Source organism: Trachurus trachurus (assembly GCF_905171665.1).
Source record: "Trachurus trachurus genome assembly, chromosome: 21".
Taxonomy (NCBI): domain Eukaryota; kingdom Metazoa; phylum Chordata; class Actinopteri; order Carangiformes; family Carangidae; genus Trachurus; species Trachurus trachurus.
The window spans coordinates 35,794,759-35,821,491 of NC_139899.1; the positions used below are offsets into that span (position 1 = coordinate 35,794,759).

Here is a 26,733-nt window from a genome sequence, read left to right on the forward strand (position 1 = left end):
CCGCGTCGGGCAGACCTTTCCTGCATGTCATTCCCCCTCTCTCTGCCTCCCCCTTTCCTGTCTATCTCACTATGACTATAAAATAAAAAAGGCAAAAACGCCAAAAAAATATACTTCAAAAAAACAATTCACCTGTACTGCAAACCTGTAACGACTCAAATCAAACAAGTTTGAAATGTGAGAACAGATTCAACATTTATTCAACCTCTAAGGCACAAACAGTGGGATAATAGTGCAAAAAGCAAAAGTAACATCGTCCTTCAGGTTTTCTTAGCTTATAAAATCACAAAGTAGTGTAACTTCAAATAAAACCTGATAAATTAAGAAACAGAGTAAAAAAAAAAATTAAAAAAAAGTTCACTGAAAATTAAATCCAATCAGTGATGACCTATTCTAATATAAATACAAGTGCCTGTCACGTGAGCTGGGCTGCGAGTGCGTGGTCGCACACAACGTCATCAAACGGGAGTAAATGTTCCGGTTACACCCCGCCTTTCCGAAGCCCCGCCTTTCCGACAATAGACTTCCATTCATCGTAATAGCGGGGTTTTCTATTTTTTCTAAAGACCCCGCTACTCCGAAAAGGCTATTGGGGAAACCCCCAGCGCGCAGTGCGCATTGATCCTTTTTTCCTTTTTGGGGTCAAACGGATCATGTGCATAATTAACTGCAAAACAAGCAAATACTTCATATTAATGACATATAATGTTCATTATGCTTCTAGCCTGTCTAGCCTCTACCTGGTCTTTTTACTAAACTTAACCAACTCCTTTCTTCATTGCCTAAACCCAACCAAAGCATCTCCCTCAGTCAGCTGTCAGCACGAGCGGCGGCTGCAGCAGCCTCGCGCCCTGTGAGCTCAAGCCGGGTTCAGCCGCGCTGGAGCGGAGCGAGGGGGGGAGAAACAAGGTGTATTTCTATTACTGTGTGGGAGATCTCTAACAACGGAGTCGGGGAGAAAGCAAGTGGGACAGATCTGCCCAGTCCCTGAGCAGCGCACGTTTCACAAGCCACAAAGCAGAATGTAAACAACTAAACGTCACGCGGTTCAGCACCTTGGACATTGGACAGCTGCGGGGGGGGGGGGGGGGGGGGGACTGTGTCGGATCAGCGGCGTTTCGTAGTGGGGGTATTTCGGAACAGCGGGGTGTCGAAGTGGAGGTGTGTCGAAATGGAGAGCTGTCCCCAAATGTTCCATACTAATGAATAACTTTTCACTAAAGTAAATGAGGTTCAGTTGTTTTTTTATCTCAAGGAAGAGAGAGACAGACCGAGTTTGTGTGTGTGTGTGTGTGTGTGTGTGTGTGTGTGTGTGTGTGTGTGTGTGTGTGTGTGTGTGTGTGAGAGAGAGCGAGAGAGAGGCGGAGAGAGGGAGACAGTGGCTGTGTTTGAAGTAAAGTTCTGTTATTATCTCATAGCGTGGTGAATGTGCAGCTCACAACTTGTCCACCAGAGCGTTGTGGAGTTGTTGGATTGTGTATTTGATGAGTTTGATGAGGGAAACCAAGAAATCCCATAATGAGCCTCCGTAGCGTAGCTCTGAGCAGCTCACGGCTCTGCTCCGCCGTTCTAAAAACAGCTTGCACCGACAATTAAAGGTAACGAACCTACTGCTATGACTATAGGGATTATGGCAATGGGCCAATTTGACAAAATGTTGAACTATCCCTTTACGAGCAACACATCAAACCACCATTTTGAAGTGGTTTAGCATTCAATCTATGAGTGCAGATGAGGTTGGCTCTATGCAGGGGCAAGAGGGGCAACATCAATGTTCTGCCCCCTCAAATCTAAATTTCTGAAGTTGAGAAAGTGGAACAATCTTGTTCTGGAGACACAGCTGATTTGAAACATTTGTGTTTATTAACATGTTGAACACAGATACATCACATGTTTGATTGCAGTCAGTCTGTTACAGCTCTGAAACAGTTAGAGAGGATATTAATGACATAATAAAGGATCAGTGCTGAGGAATGAAAATGTTCAGAATGAATGAAAACTAGAACACGTGATCAAAAAGATGAATCTGTTAACATGAAACTCTCCAGTTGTGACCAGAACGTAGTGGATATTTAACATTAAATATCACTGAATGGAACAGATACTTGACACAACTCCCACTATAGCTCCCACTGCAGCTCCTATTGGACCTGCAACTGCGCCTCCAGCAACAGCTGCTGCCACACCAGCAAGAAATGGATTCCTTCCCTCTGCTCTTCTTCTTGCTTCTCTACGACCCATAGCTGGATTTCTTCCCAGTAGACGTTCCTGTTCTTCTCTGATGGCTCTCTCAGCTTCTTGGAACATCTCATTGGTGTAGCAGCTTCCTCCATTTCTCTGAACCAGCCTGTTGATCTTCTTCCGCAGCTCAGTGACTTGGTCATGATTCCTCTTGTCTCTGTTGTTGAACACGTGGTATCCTCCATCACACTGGCCGACGAAGCCACAGAGATCTTGATTCTTACAGATCATTTTTTCTATATCGGCACCTTCCGCCTCTAGGTCCTCTCCATGGGTGAACAGGATCATGCTGTAGTTTCTTGTTTTTTTTCCAAACAGCTTCTGAAGGATCTTCACTGTTTCTTTTTCTTCTTCAGTGAATCTTCCTGGTTGGATGACGATGAGGAACACATGAGGACCAGGAGCAGCAAAGGAGACGGATCTAGCGATCTCGTTCTTCACCTCATCGTGATCTTTACTGGTGTCAAACAGACCTGGAGTATCAACAACAGCCACTGTTTGACCATCAACATCTCCTGTTTCCTTCTGACACTCTGGCGTCACTGAGGATGCAGACAACTTAGATTCAAAGGCTTTCCTTCCTAAGATGGTGTTTCCACAGGCGCTCTTTCCAGTTCCAGTTTTCCCCACAAGTACAATCCTGAGTTCTGTGGGAGAATAGTAAAACTCATTATTGACCATTGTTGTTAACAGACAGAGTGTAAACTAAAATGACAGCAGTGTGTCACCGGAGAGAAACAACAACTGTCTTTAGAGTCCTGAAGGTCTAACTGAAGGTCTAAACAGCCATTAGATACTGGGTCCAGAAAACAAACTCACTTCATCACAGTCACATGAACTCATTTTTACCACAGGCCTTGAAGGCTGCTGTGACGCTAACAGGTGGCGCTAATGTGGAACAAGGAACAGGATGCAGTTTGGGTTTAAAGGGATAGTTCAACATTTTGGCAAATTGGCCCATTGCCATAATCGCTATAGTCATAGCAGTAGGTTCATTACCTTTAATTGTAGGTGTAAGCTATTTTCAGTACGGCGGAGCGCAGCAGCTGGCTGCTCAGAGCTACGCTATGGAGGCTAATGGAATTTCTTGGTTTCCCTCATTAAACTCATCAAATTCAACATCCCAAAACTCCACAGCGCTTTTGTAGACAAGTTGTGAGCTGCACAAACACCACGCTATGAGATAATGACGGGACGATACGAAACGGAGCCGTTTTCGAGGTAAATACAGGGTAAATACGGAGACTGCTTGCTGAAAAACTGTCCCTGAACACAACGCGCATCAGCGGTTTTGTATGAATTTACCTCGAAAACGGCTCCGTTTCGTATCGTCCCGTCATTATCTCATAGCGTGGTGGTTGTGCAGCTCACAACTTGTCTACAAAAGCGCTGTGGAGTTTTGGGATGTTGAATTTGATGAGTTTAATGAGGGAAACCAAGAAATTCCATTAGCCTCCATAGTGTAGCTCTGAGCAGCCTGCTGCTGCGCTCCGCCGTACTGAAAATAGCTTACACCTACAATTAAAGGTAATGAACCTACTGCTATGACTATAGCGATTATGGCAATGGGCCAATTTGCCAAAATGTTGAACTATCCCTTTAATGGAAGGTCTAAACAAGGTTCACGGTGTCTCCTCTCCTCTCCTCTCCTCCCCCCTCCCTCCCTCACACATGGTGTGATGTAATCGTCCCTGTCAGGAGTCAAACCTACAATCTCCTGCCTGTGTGGGGCATGCTCTCTGACCACAGGACTTTAGAGGTATGATTGTTACTTTATCGTTTGCAAATGTGTATTCAGAATCTGTGTGCGAAATCAATTTGTAAATGTGTAAAAAAAGAAAAAGAAAGAAAGAATACAACACATTTGTATTCAGATTTGCAAGTGAAGACAAATCTGCAAATGTGTGCAAAGATCTGTAGGTGTACATAAATCTGTACATCTGTAAACAGATCTATAATAGATGTGTAAATGTCTGTCAGCGGTTCCAAGTCAGGCAGGAGCTCTGATTGGTTGTCTTTTTACACGTCATTTCTGCAACATCTGCTGAGGCAGATCCGCAAATGCTCGCGGCGATCCGTGAAAAAGATTTGTGCGTAACCTCTGTTTTGCCCTGAGCTAATAAAGTAACAACAATAGCTCCATAGAGGAGCCCATGCTGCTCATTCTAACATCACATCTAACATAGTAGCAACTCTAAAGTGCTCACACACTCATCATCTGCTTAATGAGTGGCTCAACTTTAGAATTCTCCTAAAGTCACTGTAAATGAAACAAATCACAATCCTACAAGTAACTTTGAATAGTAAAAAACCTTACCAGCCATGTTTGTCTTTTCCAGGTGGAGGATGTGTTGAGTCTCTGCTGCTGAAGAGAAGTGAATACATTCAGTTCACTTTGCTCTCTGTTTTATAATGCTGCCCCCCCCTCCAACACACACACCCCACCACTCTCAGAAACATGTCAGGTTGTCACTGATAAAGAATATAGTCAGAGGACGGAGACGCTGCCCTGTGATTAAAGACAGCGTCAGCTTTGATGGAATCAACAGTGTCTCTGTCCACTATTGACTGTGTCCTCAAACACATCAGACTCAGGTTAGACAACAAGTTACAGAGTGCCTTTGAACGCAACTCTGCAAGAGTCAAAGGTCAAGTCAAAGCCTTGGAGAAGTCTTCATCCCTCTGACCTTTTCCACCTTTTGTCACATTACACCAGCAAACTTCAAAGTATTTTATTTGGATTTCATGTGATTGACCAACACAAAGTAGCACATAATTGTGAAGTGGAAGGAAAATGATACATGAGATTACATTTTTTTTACAAATCAAAGAAAGTGATGTGGATGAGGTATTGTGGCCAGATCCACATACAGGTAGAAGGATCCTTAGCCATCCTCCATCTAAACAACAATATTCCCTGTTTCCCAGGAATCATTTTTGTTGTGTTAACAGTAAAACAAATGTACGGTGATTGTTTTGTACCATATTGTTAACTGATACTGTACAGATCAGATCACACAGATCATCAGTGATCACATGTCCCAAATATTTAACCTTATTACAAAAAGGTAACAATGACCAAGACAAATTAAATACTGGGAACACCAGGTCCTTAACACCCTTAGGTCTGCACACCATAACAGTCTTTTTGGCATTATAACTCACGTTAAATCTTGCACCATATTCTGAACATATGTTAAGCAGCTCTTGAAAGCCAGCACTAGAGGGAGAAATGATTGCCAAATCATCGGCATACATAAGATGATTGACAATAACATTTCCTACCACACATCCTGTTTTACATTTTCCCAGATAGGTCATCCATATAAACATTAAATATTAGTCAGGGTCTTATGCAGAATAAATCAGTTGTACAAAGATTAGACTACTGGGGTCTTTTGTGGGCCCCACTGGGCGCTGGCCCCTGGAATTATTATCACCTTTCTCCCCTATACAACGGCCCTGCATGGAAATAGAAATGTCTTACAACAAATATGGTAAGACAGATAGAATAAACTGTACAGCAGGGGTATTCAATTAAAATTCATTGAGGTCCAGTTACTAAACTTTCATCCAAGTGAAAGGTCCGAACCTTATAAAGTCCAAATGGTGTCTTATAGCCTACCCCTATGTCAAATAAATCAAATCAAAGAAACAAGAGAAAGGCCAGCAGCACTCGTGTCCTTCTCATTGTCTTTTATTACATACTGCGTCGGTGCTTAGCATGCACAAACCGGTTTCCACAACGTCTTCCTCAGTCAGTTGTGGAAACCGGTTTGTGCATGCTAAGCACCGACGCAGTATGTAATAAAAGACAATGAGAAGGACACGAGTGCTGCTGGCCTTTCTTTTGTTTCTTTAAGTTGATCTTTTGGCCGTGCACCTCTTTAGTTTGTTCCTGAGAGTTTTGCGTGTTTTTCTTTGTTTTTTAAATAAATAAAATCAACAGTGCATTTTCATATCTATTGTCAATGTTCAACACAGGAAACATTTAACATAGTGCACTTGTATAGTAAACAACTAGCTTTTTTTTTTTTTTTTTTCAATTAAAGAGAACAAGCACCTTTTTTCATGACGATAACGAGACGGTGAGGAGATAAACACGGCTCTCTGATGAGGAAAACATGACGAGACGTGTGTGAGTTTTCGTTGAGGAGACGAGAACGGACGTAAATGTTAGCGGTATGGCTGCGATCGCCTCTAAATCCCATAATGGATCATCATTACTCAAGCTTCACATGATTTAGCAACGGCTCCGTTAAAAGTAGAACGACGCTGCTGAGACGAGCTGCGGGCCCGCGGTGCGCCTGGTGCTTGTGATTAGTTTCAAGTTTATTGCCATGTCAACAACTTGTTGATTGGAATTTGTTTCAGTGGGCTTCACACACTGACATAAAAACACAACATACACCCAATACAGTACATGATAAAAACAGAGTAAAGTGCACAAGTAATAAATAGATAATCAGTAAACCAATAGATAAATATAAATATGGCACATTAAAACAATACCCTGTCCCTCTAAATGGACTATGGTATTTTAAAATAATATTTCTAAGGTCTTGAGGAGTCTGACAGTTTGTGGGTATGTGCTGTTCTGGAGTCGGGTTGTTCTGGATTTTATGCTCCTCAGTCTTTTTTGTGAGGGCAGGAAGTTAAAAAGGCAGTTAGCTGGGTGGGAGGGGTCTTTTAAAATCTTAACGCCTTTCTTCTGCAGTCTGGCCTCATAGATCTCAGATGTGGATGGAACCTCACATCCAATGATCAGAGCGGCAGAGAGCAGCAGGCAGTGCTCAGCTGCTCCGGTGACCGCGGTCGGCACGGTGCAGCGGCTCCGCGGCGCTGACGGGGGGATGGTCACATGTTCAAAATGCACAACATTTCTGCTTATTGTGCGTATAACCTGTCAATTAAAAATCAACAAGTATCTGCAACGCTGCTGCATCTCATCCTTGTGTGGTCACGTCCACCACCTGGCATGCAGCGCATTCTGCTCAACACAGCTGCCGTCACTCCACCAGAAGATACATGGACGTATTTTAAATATAATCCAGCAGAAAAAACACTGAATGCACCAGGCTGCTGTTACCACTTTATCTGTGTGTGGGCTAATGCATAATCCTTAGACCATAAACCATTGGGTGGAAACATTATGTGTAAAACCATTCCTTTATTGAATTAATTTGTTAAAGACTTTCTTTTTTTTTAATTAAAACTGACTAAAACTAGACGAAAACCTTGTTGAGTTTTCGTCGACTAAAACTATCACATATAGAAATGACTAAAATTGACTAAAACTAATAAGTATCAAAAAGACTAAGACTAAATCTAAAATGCCTGCCAAAAACAACACTGATACAGTGTCAGTTAACAATATGGTACAAAACAATCACCGTACATTTGTTTTACTGTTAACACAACAAAAATGATTCCCGGTAAACAGGGAATATTGTTGTTTAGATGGAGGATGGCTAAGGATCCTTCTACCTGTATGTGGATCTGTCCACAATACCTCATCCACATCACTTTCTTTGATTTGTAAAAAAAAAAAAAAAAAAAAAAAAAAGGATCTTGTATCTTGTAATCTCATGTATCATTTTCCTTCCACTTCACAATTATGTGCTACTTTGTGTTGGTCAATCACATGAAATCCAAATAAAATACTTTGAAGTTTGCTGGTGTAATGTGACAAAAGGTGGAAAAGGTCAGAGGGATGAAGACTTCTCCAAGGCTTTGACTTGACCTTTGACTCTTGCAGAGTTGCGTTCAAAGGCACTCTGTAACTTGTTGTCTAACCTGAGTCTGATGTGTTTGAGGACACAGTCAATAGTGGACAGAGACACTGTTGATTCCATCAAAGCTGACGCTGTCTTTAATCACAGGGCAGCGTCTCCGTCCTCTGACTATATTCTTTATCAGTGAAAACCTGACATGTTTCTGAGAGTGGTGGGGTGTGTGTGTTGGAGGGGGGGGGGGGGGGGGCAGCATTATAAAACAGAGAGCAAAGTGAACTGAATGTATTCACTTCTCTTCAGCAGCAGAGACTCAACACATCCTCCACCTGGAAAAGACAAACATGGCTGGTAAGGTCAAAGTTACTTGTAGGATTGTGATTTGTTTCATTTACAGTGACTTTAGGAGAATTCTAAAGTTGAGCCACTCATTAAGCAGATGATGAGTGTGTGAGCACTTTAGAGTTGCTACTATGTTAGATGTGATGTTAGAATGAGCAGCATGGGCTCCTCTATGGAGCTATTGTTGTTACTTTATTATACAATAGTTAGTTCCGACCGAGTAATTTGATTGGACAAGAGACATTTCATGAGTGCTGATATACAGTATCCACCACTTTCTGGAGAATGACGCTGGGTGTCGCCATGACACTCCATTCCACCGTTACTGTATTGTTGATAGCATAGACTGGTTGATAGACATCGGCCGTGATGACTTTATTTATAATCATCAGGTAATTTTAATGAGAACAATACAGACGAGGTTTTAGCTTTATTTCACATTTTCACGTCACTATATCACCGTTGCCACTGAGCCGGTGCATATTCTCATTTGTCCAGGTCATAGTATTTCAAAGGAGGTTAAATCGAAAGCAACTGGACTTAGTTATTTGTCTAGGAAGACGTTTCACCTTCATCCAAGAGGCTTCATCAGTTCATGTAGCATCTGACCAGGCTGGGACTGGTCCAACTATCTGGTGTGGAGACTCACTATTTATCATCATCACCCTTGTGAACGCCCACACAAGAGGTTAAATAGTGAGTCTCCACACCAGTTAGTTGGACCAGTCCCAGCCTGGTCAGTTGCTACATGAACTGATGAAGCCTCTTGGATGAGAGGTGAAACGTCTTCCTAGACAAATAACTAAGTCCAGTTGCTTTCGATTTAACCTCCTTTGAAATACCGTTGCCACTACTCTGATGTTTATGAAGTCTATAAAACGAATTGTTGAACAAACATTTTAGATTAGCTGGCCTATAATTCAATAAATAATTATAATTCAATAAACGGCCCAGGAAAAAAATATTTTCTCCAGTGGATATCTGAGTTCCAACATGACTGAGCTAACTGGAGTAGTTTCATGTCGTGTCCGACAACGGGAGGGTTTTAACAGCTGACGTCCTGATGTTAGTTTGCTGCTGCTGTTAGCTGTCAGCTGCAGCTAAGCTAACAACTACGATAACCATGACTAATTACAAAAACATGCACACAGAAATAGTAGCCTAATGTTTGTTCAATAATTCATTTTATAGACTTCACAAACATCAGATTTAGTCACAACGGTTTTGGCAGCCCGGAGCCCCCACATTTGGTACCTACACTGGTACACAGTGGCTAATGCTACCAGTTAGACGCTCGCTAGAATGCTACTAAAACCCACTTCCGTTGTGGTGTGACGCAATGGATCATGGGAAAATAAAGTGGTGGATAACAGCACTGGGACTTTTTACAGACATATCACTCCGCTGTTCATCTGGACAGGAGCTAAGTCAGAGCCAGGCTCCCCATACAGGAGCTGCCCCATCTCTCTGCTGCTGCTACAGTTAGAAACCTGAACATTAAAACCTGGACCTGACCTGGTCCGTCTAATCCGTAAATCGTTGCGGCGGCAACTACGTTTTGACGGCGATAGCCGCGTAGCTCAGCTACTTAGCTTCAACTGTGTTTATATTGATTACAGATAAACAAATGTAATACGGTATCGATAACGTCTCTGTGTGTCTTCACGCCGGTCCTGTTGCTCCGCTGCTAATCCGACACTGGCTCCGATCCAACACTGGAACCAGCTCGGTGGAAAAGGGGCCACTAGTAAGATAGCTAGTAGGAAATGTTCATGTGTTGCCTGGCAACAGCCTCGTCTCCCTTCCAGTTGCGTGCCTACGACAGAATCACACCCGTGCTGATATACAGTACAACAGCACGACCTCTCGTGTGATATTGCTTAATTAGCTCAGGACAAAAGAGAGGTTATGCACAAATCTTTTTTACCGATCGCCACGATCATTTGCGGATCTGCCTGACTTGGAACCGCTGACAGACATTTACAGATCTATTATAGATGTGTTTACACAGATTCCACTGTCTGTTAACAACAATGGTCAGTAATGAGTTTTAATTTTCTCCCACAGAACTCAGGATTGTACTCGTTGGGAAAACTGGAGCTGGAAAGAGCGCAGCAGGAAACACCATCTTCGGAAGACGAGTCTTTGAATCAACATTGTTGTGTCAGAAGGAAACAGGAGCTGTTGATGGTCAAACAGTGACTGTTGTTGATACTCCAGGTCTGTTTGACACCAGTAAAGAAATGAACGAGGTCAAGAGAGAGATCGCTAGATCCGTCTCCTTTGCTGCTCCTGGTCCTCATGTGTTCCTCATCGTGATGCAACCAGGCAGATTCACTGAAGAAGAAAAAAAAACAGTGAAGATCCTTCAGGAGATGTTTGGAGAAGAAGCAAGAAAGTACAGCATGGTCCTGTTCACCCATGGAGACGACATAGAAGCAGAAGATGTTACCATAGAGACACTGATTAATATGATTCAACCACTCAGTGACCTCATCACTCAGTATGATGGAGGATACCACGTGTTCAACAACAGAGACAAGAAGAATCACAACCAAGTCACTGAGCTGCTGAAGAAGATCAACATGCTGGTTCAGAGAAATGGAGGAAGCTGCTACAGAAGTGTGGGAGGTCCAGGAAGAGCTGTATCTGAGTCGGGTAGGCAAGCCTGTGTCATTCTGTGATACTTAATATTGATGATTGATTAGCTGCAGCTCATAAAGAGGGAATCATTATTTTCATCTCCGTGTGATCGTGCAGTTCATCACTGTAGTTTCCTTTTAACTTTGACTTCTAACACTTACAAAATAAAATCATTAAGATCAGACCTTTGTTTATCCACATTCTGGTTCACAACAGTTCAGATTAAAACTGATTTTTGTGTCACTCTGATGTGTTGACAGCACTGAGTCCTGGAGCTCAGGTGTTTCCAGGGTGTCGCTCTGACCTGAGGGTGGTGCTGGTGGGTCAGGAGAGAGTGGGGAAGAGCTCAGCAGGAAACACCATCCTGGGGAGGAAGGACTTCGACTGTAGGTTCAGTGCTTCACCTGTGACACTGAGCTGTGAGGAGAGAGAAGTTATGGTTGGTGGTCGTAGAGTCTCTGTGGTGGACACCCCCGGTCTCTTCAGCTCTGTGCTGCCTAAGAACCAGGTGAAGGCTCAGCTGGAGGAAGCTCTGGAGCTGAGCTCTCCAGGGGCCTCATGTATCAAGACTTGCGTGGATTTCATACTGAAACATGGCGTACGCCAAAATCCAGAAACTGTCGTACGCACAAAGAAAATCTGATGTATCAAAGTGTGCGTACTCATGGATCCAAGCACTTTTCCTTTGTACATCCCAATCAACGTGGAATTGAGCGCACATGTAGAAGTGGTAATCTCCTCCCTGTCCACGCCTCCATTTAAATATGCAAATCAATGTAAATAAGGCCTGCACCAAAGATTCCCTTCTCTTTACGGTCAGATAACACCATGAAAAACTGTGAGGAAGAGCAATTTAACCAAATTTGAGTTGAAGGTGCTCCTCGATAAAGTTGAGCCGTGTAAACATCTTTTTTTTTTTTTTGCCGTCCTCCGGCACCATCACAAAGGGGGTGGGAGGGTGTGTGTGTTATATAAAGGTGAACGTGAGGCGGAGGACCGCTGTCATCCCAGATGAAAGCAGACAATGTACTCTAATTAAATTATGTGAAATGGATTTACAATTTTATTTGCCTTCTTTTATACACAGATCGCGTAGTAAATAAATGCAGAAGTGCGCCAGGGAGGCTGATAAAGACACATGTCCAACTTTACGCATGTGTTTATTGACATTAAGTACTTCACACAGCGTGTGTAGTTTAACCAGCAAAAAGAAAGTCACTGACAGCGTGATATTTCGGCAGACATGCTCAATGTGCATCGGGGCGGGGGGTTACATAGGACAATTAAACAAATACATTTACTTTGCGCGCATACAGTCCCAGGCTGTAATCTGTACCCAGCTATGCTGAATGAATGAATCGTGCGCTGAACCAGCCACCTCGCCACAATGTTTGTTAATATGTGATGCATTTACGCATCACATATTAACAAACATTTATAGTATAAAAATGCTTCCTGTTCACAGTGTGGTCAGCACCTGAATGGAGGCGATGGCTCCCCGACGTGTCGCGCTCTCAGGCCGGTTGCAGCGCACTGCGCTCAGTTCCAAGAGAATTGCCCTCGGAGTCATCATGTGCAAAAAAAAAAAAAAACCTCCGGGACTCGTGTGCACTTCGCACTGCAGCATCTGCAATATCTTAAGACTAAAGCTGATGCTATTTTCTGCACCACTTTGCGCATGCTTTTCTATCCACCTATCTAATTGCAACATGTGGATGGGTTAGTTGTTCATAAATGTGTCTCTGATGTGCACATTACTCTGAGGACTAATTGTTTTCACATTATTAACAGTTTCCCAGCTTCACCTCTAAGTGTCGCCAAAGGAACAATAGCTGTAGAAACGTGCGTACGCCAGCTATGGAGTTGGCGTGGGCCACCGCACTTTTCCACGGTCATTTCACTTTTGATACATCTGAACGTTGGCGTGGAAAATGACGTACGCCACTTTTTTGTGCGTACGCAACATTGATACATGAGGCCCCAGGTCCTCACGTCTTCCTCCTCACCATCCAGCTGGGAAGATTCACTGAAGTGGAGCAGGAAAGTCTGAAGGCTCTGGAGAACATGCTGGGTCCTGATGCCCCTAAACACACCATGGTGCTGTTCACCTACGGAGACGGACTGGAAGAGGACGGCATCGACCTGGACCAGTTCATCAGAGAAGACGAGAACCTGCAGAAGCTTCTGAAGAAGTGTAGTGGTCGGTACCAGGTGTTCAACAACAGAAGGATGGAGGACAGAGACCAGGTCCAACAGCTGCTGCACAAGATAGATTCAGTCTCTGAGGGAGGACGTCGGGTTTATGAGGTCAGACGTCCGTCCACACAGGGAGTCAGGAGATGGTAGGAGGGGTAGCCAACCTTAGTGGAGTCAGTTCACTAACTTCTTAAAGGGATAGTTCAACATTTTGGCAAATTGGCCCATTGCCATAATCCCTATAGTCATAGCAGTAGGTTCGTTACCTTTAATTAGGGCCACGGGCAATCGCACCGGGCACTGGTCCCAACAGCTATGAAATAGCTGCAGGGACCAGTGCCCGGGCGAAGCCCGGGCACTACTGTTATTGTGTGGATTTTTTCCTAGTTATTTTTCCACTTCCGGCCAACTTTCGGTTCGCTACTAGTCCTGCAACTCGAAGAGTTGCAGGCCAAATTATATATCAAAATGTGCGTCCTGATCGGGATCGGTGTGCTATTACTTTTCTCAACAGTGTACGAATGTTTCGCGACGTAAGTCGCGAAAAACTGCGCAAAATTTTAGCATTGAACTCAATGGGACGGGCGAAAAAAAAAGAGCGAAAAGGACCAATCATCGGAGTTTAACAAATGTCTACTGCTCAGGCATACTTTCACCTAGAGACACCATTTAAACTTTAAACAGTAGACACAAGTCTTGTGTATTGGTGTATTACTCCACGTTTTGATAGGTCATATAGTTTTTGATCAATCCCTGATCAATGACCATGATCATTTTTGGAGAAATTATGAGATTATAATGGGTGTGTATTGGACGGAATGTTCGTGTCAGAGTGCGTGACATCGTCGGTTAGAGTGGGAGAGATGCCAGAAAAACTCCAGATTTTTTCTCTTTCCAAACTCGGCCCGGCCACAATTTACACTCTACACACATAATTTTTTCAGAATTTGTAAGACAAACTTGTTATCTCTCTTATCATCTGCTCAAAATATCAGAGAGACTTACAGAATTTAAACTCGGAGCCTCTAAGTGCGGCCACGTCTGTCTCTGCTCCTCATTGACTCCAATACAAATATTTTCTGAGAGAAGCAGAACGGCCTGATGTTTTAAAACTGCCAGCGTCTCCAAAATATTTACTGTAGAAACACCAAATCGTACCAAAATTTTCAGTAAGTCCTTAGAGCAACGTTGATCTGTGTTTTGTTCTGATAGGAGTTACCGTTTTGTCATGCTAAGCCTAAATGTGAGACCGGTGCAGAGGCAGAAAATGGCTCTTTTTCTCCACGTTTCTGTCTGTCTCAGCCTGCGGGGCCCCTATCGCCGTGGTAACCACCTCGAGTTGCCGTGGTAATGTCTGATCCTCAGGCCAGAGCTCGTTAACTTCATAAACAATCCACCTGGCGCTCGTTTAAATGTTTATAAACACAGACACAGCTAAATCAGACTGACACAGGATGCAGCTACTAACTAACTATGTGTCAAGTCAGTCACTCACACACACACACACACAGACTCTAGAACCAGCTTCATGTGATTACAGTTACACACACATCAAAACACACAGGTAACATACAAATGCGCGCGGAAGCGCGCACTCCTCTCCCACACTCTAACACACACAGGTAACTTCATGTGACACACACACACACACACACACACACACACACACACACACAGGTAACCTAATGTGGTTACAGCTCCTCCATATCAGTGCTTATAGAAAGATGATCATGTGTCTGTCTGATCAGCTCTGTCTTGACCTTAAGATCGTGGGTTTGATTCCCATGTTGACAGAGATGGCACAACCCGCAGTAGCTCCCGTGGCCCATTCAAAATTTCCCGAGAGGAAATTTTCTAGTTATTAGTGTGACTGCTGGAAGCAGTCACACTATTGTTCTTCTGTTCGGCCATTTTCTTCGGCATTTAACTAGTCCTTCATACTTTGTGCTATTTCAACAATTCTCACATCAAAATGTTCAGCCTTTTCGGGACAGGTGTGCTATTACTTTTCTCTTTTCAACTATTCATACTTTTTGCAATATTCAACTATTTCTCTTTCCCCATAGAGAATGCATTGGAACAGTCTTGAAACTCTTCAAATCTTCTTCAACCTCTTTTCTCCACAACTCTGTCTGTAGTCCAGTTGGTAAGGTGGCCGCTTGCCAACCCCAAGGTCACTAGTTCGAATCCAGGCTGAGCAATCTTGTTATGTGATGTTGAATTCTGCTCCCCTCCCCCACCCTCAATTGGTTACAGGTGTTCGTTAAGAGAGGCATTAATTGCTACTGCCACGCTTGGTGTGGCTAATTTCTGCACTTTCCTTTTTTTTAAGCAGGAGCCAGTGATCCTCTTATTAAAGGTTTTCTTTGCCCCTCACATACTGTCTCTACCTGTAGCCTAGTGGTTAGCTTGCTGAGCTGGAGACCTGAAGGTTACTGGTTCAAATCTTGCCTCGATAACAATTATAGTGAATTATTTTCCCAGTCGTCCTCTGTTGACTTCTGATAACTTGCTTCATGTTGAAACTGCTGCTCTCAGCCTGAAATTCACAGAAATTTTCATTCTAAGTCATTCAAGCTTGACTCTCAAGCTTTCTTGGTGTTGACACAGTGTGTTTCCAACAGGTGCAGCTCGTTAACTTCAGAGTGAGACAGAGTGCAGCTCATCAACAGACAACAGTCTTTGCAACAGTGTATATACTGTGGCCTAGAGGCAAAGTCAAAGTCTTCTGACCATTAGATTGTGGGTTTGATTCCTACCTTGGTCAACCATTTGTATGGTCATCACTGCTTGCACTATTTTCACAAAAGAGTCCTCTACTTACTTGTTGTGGCTAATGTCTGCACTTTCCTTACTTTTTTTTTTTAAGCAGAAGCCAGTGATCCTGTTACCAAAGGTTTTATTTGCCCCTCACATACTGTCTCTGTCTGTAGCCTAGTGGTTAGCTTGCTGGTCTGAAGACCTGAAGGTTGCTGGTTCAAATCTTGCCTCAACAACAATTATAGTGAATTATTTTCGCAGTCGTCCTCTGTTGACTTCTGATAACTTGCTTCATGTAGAGCACATATCAGCAGAAAAGGAAGTGCAAAATTGCATTTCTGAGTTTTTCTGCCTTCAAACTGCTGTGAACCAATGGCAGACTCAAACTGGCAGTTTCAGGGAGACTGGAGCTGACGTGTCACAGCTCCAGGGGAGGGCACTAGTGCTACAAGCTGCCGCCCCATTCTTCATCTGGCTCAGAGGTGAAAGGCTTGACAGTTCGGTGTAGCTGTCAAGGTATAATAGTTATAGCTCACCTGGTAGAGCAGCTTGCACTGTGAACAAGGACTATGCTCCAGTCTGGGATCAAATCCCAGTGTGGAGTTTTACACTAAATGCGCTAAATCTGTAATTATACAATGTCCAACTGTCAGCAACCGGGGGGTGGGGTGCGAGGAGGTGGCTGGGCGGGTGCTCCGCCCACCCTCCAGAGGTGAATTGCTAATGTGCATGGCTAATGAGCTGGTTTTAAAATGGCCGAAAAGGGTCGCGGTAGTGGGACTTTAAGCATCATTGAAAAATCTCACATTCATCAAAGTCTCAACCTCTGCTTCTTCGGAAGTGTTGGAATGGCCTAGTGGATAAGGTTCCTGCCATCCAATCACAAGGTCACAGGTTCAAATCCCACCTGAGCAGTCTTGTTAGTGTGTCAGCCACTTTGACCTTTAACCAATACCACTTGGTCTGGTCACAAGATCAAACTTGATAATGCATATGCGCCCCCACCTATTCTCTTTACCTCTTTCAATCTTGGTTTGTGTTGACATGTTTCTTGTTTATACCACTGCACTAAGATTGATTTGCACTGGAACTACAGCTTTGGGCTTGTTAACTTCAGAGTGAGACAGAGTGCAGTTCATCAACAGACAACAGTCTCTGCAACTGTGTATACACTGTGGCCTGAAAGACATGTTAGTAGAGTATAAACCCAGTAGAGCTCTGAGATCTACTGACTCAGGTCAGATAGTGGAGCTCAGAGTTCAGACCAGACATGATGAAGCAGCATTTAGCTGTTATGCTGCACACAACTGGAACAAACTACCAGCAGAACTGAAATCAGCCCCAACTGTAAGCACTTTTAAATCCAGGTTAAAAACATTTCTCTTTTCACATGCTTATAGCTGAGAACTTTAAACTTATCTTTTTTTTTTTTTTTTTTTTCTTTTACTTTTATTTGCTCTTGCTTTTAACTCTGTTTTTAGTGTTTTGTTTGTTTTTATTCTGTCTTATGCTTCTTTTTTTAATGTTTTGTCTTTATGTAAAGCACATTGAGTTGCCTTGGTATGAAATGCGCTATATAAATAAAGATGCCTTGCCTTGCCTTGCCTTGCCTTGCCTTGCCTTGCCTTGCCTTGCCTTGCCTTGCCTTGCCTTGCCTTGCCTTGCCTTGCCTAGAGGCAGCGTGAAAGTCTGCTGACCATGAGGTTGTGGGTTCGATACCTACCTTGGTCAACCATTTGTATGGTGATCACTGCTTGCACTATTTGCTAATTCTGCAACAGCGTTCAGCTGCTTTCAGCAGTCACACGCATTTCCATCAGGAAATGCTACTTTATCTAGTTAGTGTGACTGCTGAGCAGTCACACTATTGTTCTTCTGTTTGGCCATTTTCTTCCGCCTTTTTACGGTCTTCTTCTAGTCCTTCATACTTTGTGCTATTTCAACAATTCATATATCAAAACGTGCAGCTTTTTCTGGACTTTATTGGCATTACTTTTCTCTTTTTAACTCTTTATACTTTTTAAAATATTTAACATTTTAGATGTTGACAGTGTGCAGATCATTAACAGACAACAGACTTCTTGACAACTCCACTGTAGTGTAGGGGTTAGGGTGGCCGCTTCCCAACCCTAAGGTCACTGGTTCGAATCCAAGGGAAGAACTCTTGTTATGTTATGTTGAATTCTGCTCTCCTCCCCCGCCTTCAATTGGTCACAGGTGTTTGTTATCTCCTTGATTACTCATACCAGTTTGCAGCACATCATCACATTACAATGAATGACAACAGTCATGAAAGCAGTGTGCTCTCTGTAGCCGAGTGGCAGAGTAAAGGTTTAGTGATCATATGGTCATGGGTTCGATTCCTGCCTTAGTCATTTCACATCATTGCTTGACTTTTGATTCCAATTATTCAGCTGTCATTGGACAGTCTTTGATTCCTCATAGTATAAAGCTCATTGTATCAAAGGTTTTCTTTACCCCTCACATACTGTCTCTGTCTGTAGCCTAGTGGTTAGCTTGCTGGTCTGGAGACCTGAAGGTTGCTGGTTCAAATCTTGCCTCAACAACAATTATAGTGCATTATTTTCCCAGTTGTCCTCTGTTGACTTCTGATAACTTGCTTCATGTTGAAACTGCTGCTCTCAGCCTGAAATTCACAGAAATTTTCATTCTAAGTCATTCAAGCTTGACTCTCAAGCTTTCTTGATGTTGACAGTGTGCAGATCATTAACAGACAACAGTCTCTGCAACTGTGTGTGCACTGTGGCCTAGAGGCAGAGTGGAAGTCTACTGACAATGAGGTTGTGGGTTCGATTCCGACCTTGGTCAAACATTTGTATGGTGATCACTGCTTGCACTATTTGCTAATTCTGCAACAGCGTTCAGTTGCTATCAGCAGTCACACCATTTCCATTCTTGGAAATGCTTTTTCTAGTTATTTTTCCACTTCCGGCCGACTTTCGATTCGCAACTAGTCCTGCAACTCGAAGAGTTGCAGGACATATTATATATCAAAACGTGTGTCCTGATCGGGATCGGTGTGCTATTACTTTTTTCAACAGTGTACGAATTTTTCGCGACGTAAGTCGCGAAAAACTACGCAAAATTTTGCATGTAAGTCAATGGGACGGGCGAAAAAAAAAGACCGAAAAAGACCAATCATTGGAGTTTAACAAACGTCTACTGCTCAGGCATACTTTCACCTAGAGACTCCATTTAAACTTTAAACAGTAGACACAAGTCTTGTGTATTGTCGTATTACTCCACGTTTTGATAGGTCATATAGTTTTTGATCAATCTCTGATCAATGACCATGATCATTTTTGGAGAAATTATGAGATTATAATGGGTGTGTATTGGACGGAATGTTCGTGTCAGAGTGCGTGACATCATCGGTTAGAGTGGGAGAGATGCCAGAAAAACTCCAGATTTTTTCTCTTTCCAAACTCGGCCCGGCCACAGTTTACACTCTACACACATAATTTTTTCAGAATTTGTAAGACAAACTTGTCCTGTCACTCATCATCTGCTCAAAATATCAGAGTGACTTACAGAATTTAAACTCTGAGCCTCTAAGTGCGGCCACGTCTGTCTCTGCTCCTCATTGAGTCCAATACAAATATTTTCTGAGAGAAGCAGAACGGCCTGATGTTTTAAAACTGCCAGCGTCGCCAAAATATTTACTGTAGAAACACCAAATCGTACCAAAAGTTTCAGTAAGTCCTTAGAGCAACGTTGATCTGTGTTTTGTTCTGATAGGAGTTACCGTTTTCTCACCCTAAGCCTAATTGTGAGACCGGTACAGAGGCAGAAAATGGCTCTTTTTCTCCACGTTTCTGTCTGTCTCAGCCTGCGGGGGCCCCTATCGCCGTGGTAACCTCTTTGATCCTCAGGCCAGAGCTCGTTAACTTCATAAACAATCCACCTGGCGCTCGTTTAAATGTTTATAAACACCGACACAGCTAAATCAGACTGACACAGGATGCAGCTACTAACTAACTATGTGTCAAGTCAGTCACACACACACACACACAGACTCTAGAGCCAGCTTCATGTGATTACAGTCACACACACACACACAAACACACACACCTTCATTTGATTAAAACACAGTTAACATGCAACAGAATTTAAACTTAAACCATGATTTAATCTGGTTTTAAAGTTAAACCTTGTTGGTGTCAAATGCGTCAAATGCCCATCACCTGGTCCGTTCAACAAATCAGTTTATGCTACTGTGATTTATGTAGCCTAGTTAAATACTACAGTAATCATCATAGTGTATTGGCAGGAAAGACCATTTAAATCTGTATCAAATATCGATTAATGAATTAATCGATAATTTGCATGTTGGTCTTGGTTAACTTAAGTACCACCTTGAAAAAAAAAACAATGTTTTGTTGCTTAAGCTATTCAGTCATTCAATGGTATACTAAAATCCATGTGAAAAAAATGCTTCTCACTGTCCTCAGGTCAAATATTTATATGCGATTAAAATGCAATTAATTGCGATTAATTAATTACAAAGCCTCTAATTAATTAGATTAATTGTTTTAATTGAGTCCTGGCCCTATTACACAAGATAAAAACACACACACACACACACACACACACAGGTAACCTAATGTGGTTACAGCTCCTCCATATCAGTGCTTATAGAAAGATGATCATGTGTCTGTCTGATCAGCTCTATCTTGACCTTAAGATCGTGGGTTTGATTCCCATGTTGACAGAGATGGCACAACCGGCAGTAGCCGTGGCCCATTCAAAATTTCCCGAGAGGAAATTTTCTAGTTGTAGGTGTAAGCTATTTTTAGAACGGCGGAGCGAAGCAGCAGGCTGCTCAGAGCTACGCTACGGAGGCTAAGGGAATTTCTTGGTTTCACTCATCAAACTCATCAAATAAACAAACCCAACAACTCCAAAAGGCTGTCGTGGACAAGTTGTGAGCTGCACATTCACCACGCTATGAGATAATGACGGAACGATACGAAACGAAGCCGTTTAAGAGGTAAATTCATGCAAAACCGCTGATGCGCGTTGCGTTCAGGGACAGTTTTTCAGCAAGCAGACTCTGTATTTACCCTGTATTTACCTCGAAAACGGCTCTGTTTCGTAACGTTCCATTATTATCTCATAGCGTGGTGGTTGTGCAGGTCACAACTTGTCTACAAAAGCGCTGTGGAGTTTTGGGATGTTGAATTTGATGAGTTTAATGAGGGAAACCAAGAACTTACCTTAGCCTCCATAGCGTAGCTCTGAGCAGCTCGCGGCTCTGCTCCGCCGTTCTAAAAACAGCTTGCACCGACAATTAAAGGTAACGAACCTACTGCTATGACTATAGGGATTATGGCAATGGGCCAATTTGCCAAAATGTTGAACTATCCCTTTAAGGTAGGGACAAAAGAAGTGAGGCAACACTGATAGATGAACACAGAGGGAAGTATCAGATTAATCTCCTAAAAATGTGATCAATCACTAATCCTATTCATGAGGTCATAGACCTGCACAGACATGTCGAGGGTCTCTGTCTATAACCTGAAAGATGTATAATGTGGTCATTTCAATGTTTCAGTTGTTTCAGCGTCTGAAGATGAATAAAAGTTTGAAAATGACTGGGTCTAAGTTCTTCTAGAGCTCTGATGATGAAGCTCCTAGCGTGGTCGGGGTTGGGAGGGCTACTTTAAAAACGTAATCCAGTACAATTACAAGTTACCTGTTAAAAAATGTAATCAGTAACTTACACAAAGTGTCACAAAATTAAAGTAATGTACCGGATTACTTTAGTTACTTTGGATTACTTCAATACAAAACATGCAAATCAAGAATGTCACGCAGCCAGCAAGCATCAGTCTATAGCTGTGTTGGCAATCATCCACTCACTCACTCCCTATCCACTACATCGTGTATATGATGTAGTGCACTACATCATATCAAAATATGGTGATTTTCCGAGTCAAAAAAGTTAAAAATTTTAATTCAGTTTTCACACATTTAATTTAGTGGGAACTATTTATTAGCATGTTGACCATGTTACCAACTGTAATGGACAACTAGAATATTTTTCTTTTTTTCCACCTATCATATGTATTTAGTTTTCACAGTAACACCAATGACAAATATCTATAAGAGGCTAATTACACAAAATGGTGTCAAGCATGGAGTCAGCATCTTAAAATCCAAAAATTATATTCATTAAACTGTTTTTTTCCCCCATATAATATTTAATTATAGCGCAAATCAAAGTAACACCAATGACACAAAAAAGAACCACATTGAAAAATGACATTTTAATTGAAAATATCTTACTTTTACTCATGAAAGAGACACTCGGATGAGCCGCGGAGAAGCTGTGAGCGTCTGGGCTCTGGGCTTAGGGCCTGGGGCCTGATTTATCAAAACTGTAAGTAAGCAGTGTAAAACTGCTGCTACTAAATTTTTTGCTTAGGCCTACGGTGAAAAGACACCCAACATATTTACACCTTTTTCAGATCTATCAAACTGTGCGTGCACAACTCTGCACCTCAACTTTGATAACTGGATCTAAGAATGGTGCGCAGTTGCGCACGTGAACACACCTCCGTCCCCGGAATGCCTAGACACAACCATATATGGTCAGCACGTGCATATTAATTAGCCATGTGCTCTGTGGAGCAGCAACAAAGTGACAACGAAGACAACGGGCGGAGGGAGGGGGAAAGAAAGCTAGATACATGGCATCGGGCAATAAATCAGGCAAAAACCTCCCAAATCTCAACAAAAGGGAGCAGAAAAAAGAATAATCTTATGTAATCTGCCCCTTTATTCCAGACAATCTTTTTTTTCTTCTTTTACCTATGTTAAAACAATGTAAAGCAGCAGGATAAACTCAGGTGACAGAATAATAACAGTCTCAGTAGCTGCAGATCAGTGTGCGCTGCTGCCGGTGTGTTTTTAAACTTGGAGGGTTTGTTTTTTCTTCTCTAATAGGCCTATGTATTTGTGTATGAGAAACAGTGTCTCAGATGAAAAAATAAAAAAAAATCAGAAGGACACGTCTGACTATAAGGTAATCAATCAATGTCGGAAAAGCGGAATGTTTGAAAAATAGTAAAGTGCCGCTACTCCGACAATGAAAAAAAAAATGTCGGAATAGTGGGACGCTTGAAAAATAATGTTAATGCCGCTATTCCGACAATTAGAAGTCAATGTGGAAATAGCGGCATGTCTGAATAGCAGCATGTAACCCTCACAGTTGTTGTTACTTGATGAAAAATGGTACCCGCTGTTGTGTGGATGCTGCTCGCCCAACTCCTGCTTCTCAGGCATCGACGAAGACGAAGGCAACAGCATCTTAGGCGTTTAAGGCACTATTTGTTGATTCGCTGACGTCAACTGGTAAATAACGGCAAGAAATCTTAGCTAATGTAGCAGGACGCAGTCTTTGGTCCCGTGACGTCACTTGGGAGCAGGGCTGCCAACTCTCACGCATCTGGCGTGTGTCACACGCTTTTAGGTCCTGTCTCACGCTCTCACGCCACTCAAACTATTCTCACGACAAAATCAAGTGATTTGGCAAAAAAAAAAAAAAAATTTAAAGCAAGCTTTGGCACTCATCAATAGGCTCTCTGATTGGTGTGCGCGATGCTTATCCGCGTGTCGATTGGACGGCTGCTCAAGCCTCACAGCACTGTAGGACGGGGAGTTGTCGATCCGCGACCCCCCCCCCTCCACCAACAGCGCCACGGTGCTGAAGCCTGGACCCGACTTGGTCCGAATCCGATGGCCAAAAAAAAGAGGGAGAGAGCGAAGCCCGAGACACAACCTGACCTGACCGAGTTATGTTGTCGGACTGAACGCGGCTGGAACTGACGCCTGCGGTCGGGCTGGTTGGGCCAGTCCGGTGAAAACTATAACATCAAGATGCAGACTGGGTAGCACAAAAGTACAGCCAGGCAGCTCAGTCCAGAGAGCAGAGGAGAGAGAGACAGCGCAGCAACAGGTGTGTGTGTGTGTGTGTGTGTGTGTGTGTGTGTGTGTGTGTGTGTGTGTGTGTGTGTGTGTGTGTGTGTGTGTGTGTGCGCATGCATGCACGTGTGCCATACCTGCAAACTCTGAATGGGTATGTAGAATGTTTATTACAGAAGAGAAACACACATTTCAGGACCTGACTTGTATCATCAGGCTGTAGTAGAAGACTGAAAATCACAGGACGTGTCTGTTCTGTCCTTTCATATATTAAAAGGCTCAATAGGCTCAACAGGCCAAAAGCCACAGCTCCCCACTAGACCAGTTTCATACACTCCAGCCATACAATGATAGGAACCACAGATCTGCTTTTTTCCCTCTTATCTGAAGCAAATGTTGTGTTTTCCCTTTATTTCTGGCTACACCAGAATGCTTCAAATACATGTTAAAATCACAATTTTTTTCCTGGGGGGGGGGGTGCCCCCAGACCCCCCTAGAGGGATATATTTTGTCACCTATTACACCTCTACTCAGTTTGCGCCAACAGAATCTCACTCCAGCCCAGGACCAAAAGTTGGCAACCCTGTAAATGCTATTGCATGGGGTTATAATGACAAAACAGTCTTAAAATAGCCTACAATGAAATGAATGGAATGAAATGGTTTCAAATGTTTTATTGCACAGGCTTTCACAAATAGTCTTTATATCATGGCAGTGCTCCTTCTTTCCTCATCTGCCCTTCCATCCTCCTGCAGAACTTGTCCACTTCACTGAAAACAGACACAAAATGATAAATAGCCTACTGGAATAGAAGAACCATCAGTTGTCACATTGTTGACTGATGCCTGCAGTGCGTATACTTTCACAAGAAACCTGACCATGAGAAAAAAAATCCCACAGTCGTTCCCACGGGGTCATCCCTATGTTCCCACAGCCCTATGTTCCCTCAGCCCTATGTTCCCTCATTTCTAACTTTTGTTGTCACTGAAAATTAGGCCCTATTCCCACAGCCCTTTGGTCCCACCATTGGTTGGGTTTAGGCAATGAAGAAAGGAGTTGGTTAAGTTTAGTAAAAAGACCAGGTAGAGGCTAGACAGGCCAGATAGGTAGAGTCCAGATAGGTAGAGAGAGTCCAGAGGGAACATAGGGCTGAGGGAACATAGGGCTGAGGGAACATAGGCACGCTCCCGTTCCCACATGTCTGGCGAGGCAAGCCCTAAAATGAATAAAATAAAATGAAATGAATGAATAAAAGTGGACATTACAGGCAATAGTCCATTTTTTTCTACACAAATCATGAATATCATGTCCTGTCCCCTCTGTCCAGAGACCAGGATCAATTTGCTGAGCGTTTGTCTAGAGAAACATCAATAAAAACAACATGTTGTAGCATAAAGTGGGTTAGGGTTAGACCAACGACCTACACACAGGCTAGCCTACTTAGTTTTATTTTTGTTTCATTTAATGCACACGGGATTAACAGTTTCTGTTTCATTACTGTACAGTTTTCCTCAGTTGCTAAAACACTAAACCCTGTTGTCTGAACCAAATGCTCAGTTGCCTGAACCACTGACTGAATCAGTCTCTTTTGGCAAAACCATCAGCACTTTTCACCTGTTTAGACACAACTTACCAACACATTTTCATTGTGATGCACCTGTGTTGCATAATGCTGAGCACAGGTGGCAAAAGTCAAACACAAGTAAAGCACAAGTTTCACCGGTTGAACACAACAACTCAAAATTGATCACACTTGTGGCTAATGATATCTGGGAACATACATAATCCAGTTGAGGATGAAGTCCTGTGGCCTGACCCAGTACAGAACAGAGAAACGATGCTGTGGCTGAGTTACTGTATGCACTTCAACTTATTTTTACCAAGAGAGCTTCTAGCAGAAAAATGCTAAGCTTGGTTAGCATTTGACGTGCATAAGGTTAATTGTAAACGTGTTATAAGTCAAACATTTGTTACGCTGCAGATGCATTTTCAACAAAAACTTCTAGACATGAAACGAACTAAGTGATTAACGTTCAATACCTTTTTTTCATGCTCCTCATAATCAGCATAGCAGCTGTGTCTGTCTGTAGCTGTAGTGGTGACGAGTGTCCAGCAGAGGGCAGAGCGTCACCATGGAAACACTGAGGACAGCACCACCTTCACTGTAAAACATGCTTCACTTTACTTCCTGTCACGTGATCCACTCTGTGTGTGTGTGTGTGTGTGTGTGTGTGTGTGTGTGTGTGTGTGTGTGTGTGTGTCAGCAAACACAGTAAACACAGTGAACCATGCATCAACACATCAACACAAACTCTCAAAACTTTTTTATTTCAACCACAGATAAAATAAATAAAAATAAAACATTTTTTCAAAGAGTAAAATGAACTTAGTCTTTGATCTGGACTGGATTTATTTGGCTTCTATTTGTGTGTTGATTCTATTGTTGGCACAATTGAAATATGTAATAGTCTGTAATTCCTGGTGAATGTCTTTGTGTTACTCCTCCTCCTCCTGTTCATCCCTTTCTTCCTCCTCTGTTTTAGTGGGCGTTACCTGTCCCAATATGCACACTCCATCACACTTACACACTTGGCGTGTGCGTTCATGTTCTTAGTGTCAGTGTCTCAGTGTGTCTCAGTGTGTCCCGTTTCTCCAACAACTGAAAGTGCAGCGTGTTGATTTGCACTTTACCCACTGAAGGTCAGACCACATCCCAGCGGTGTTTGGCCAAGTATAAATCCCACAATGCACCACGGTGAAGTCCGCCATCACCGGGAGCAACAAGCCACGTTTAGGAAATACGATTGAATTAATCTCATTTATGAGATTTATGACTTTTTAATGTCATATTTTATATTCATCAGCTCTGTTC

General features: G+C 42.8%; 1 protein-coding gene across 1 annotated transcript; it reads right to left on the reverse strand.

The window, feature by feature from the left end:
• Positions 1 to 2,085: 2,085 nt before the first annotated feature.
• LOC311004183 (GTPase IMAP family member 9-like) lies at positions 2,086 to 2,922 on the reverse strand (the record flags this gene model as incomplete). Its single annotated transcript, XM_083996127.1, has 1 exon — positions 2,086 to 2,922. One exon carries the CDS (start codon positions 2,920 to 2,922, stop codon positions 2,086 to 2,088), a length of 837 nt encoding a protein of 278 aa, XP_083852253.1.
• Positions 2,923 to 26,733: the final 23,811 nt, after the last annotated feature.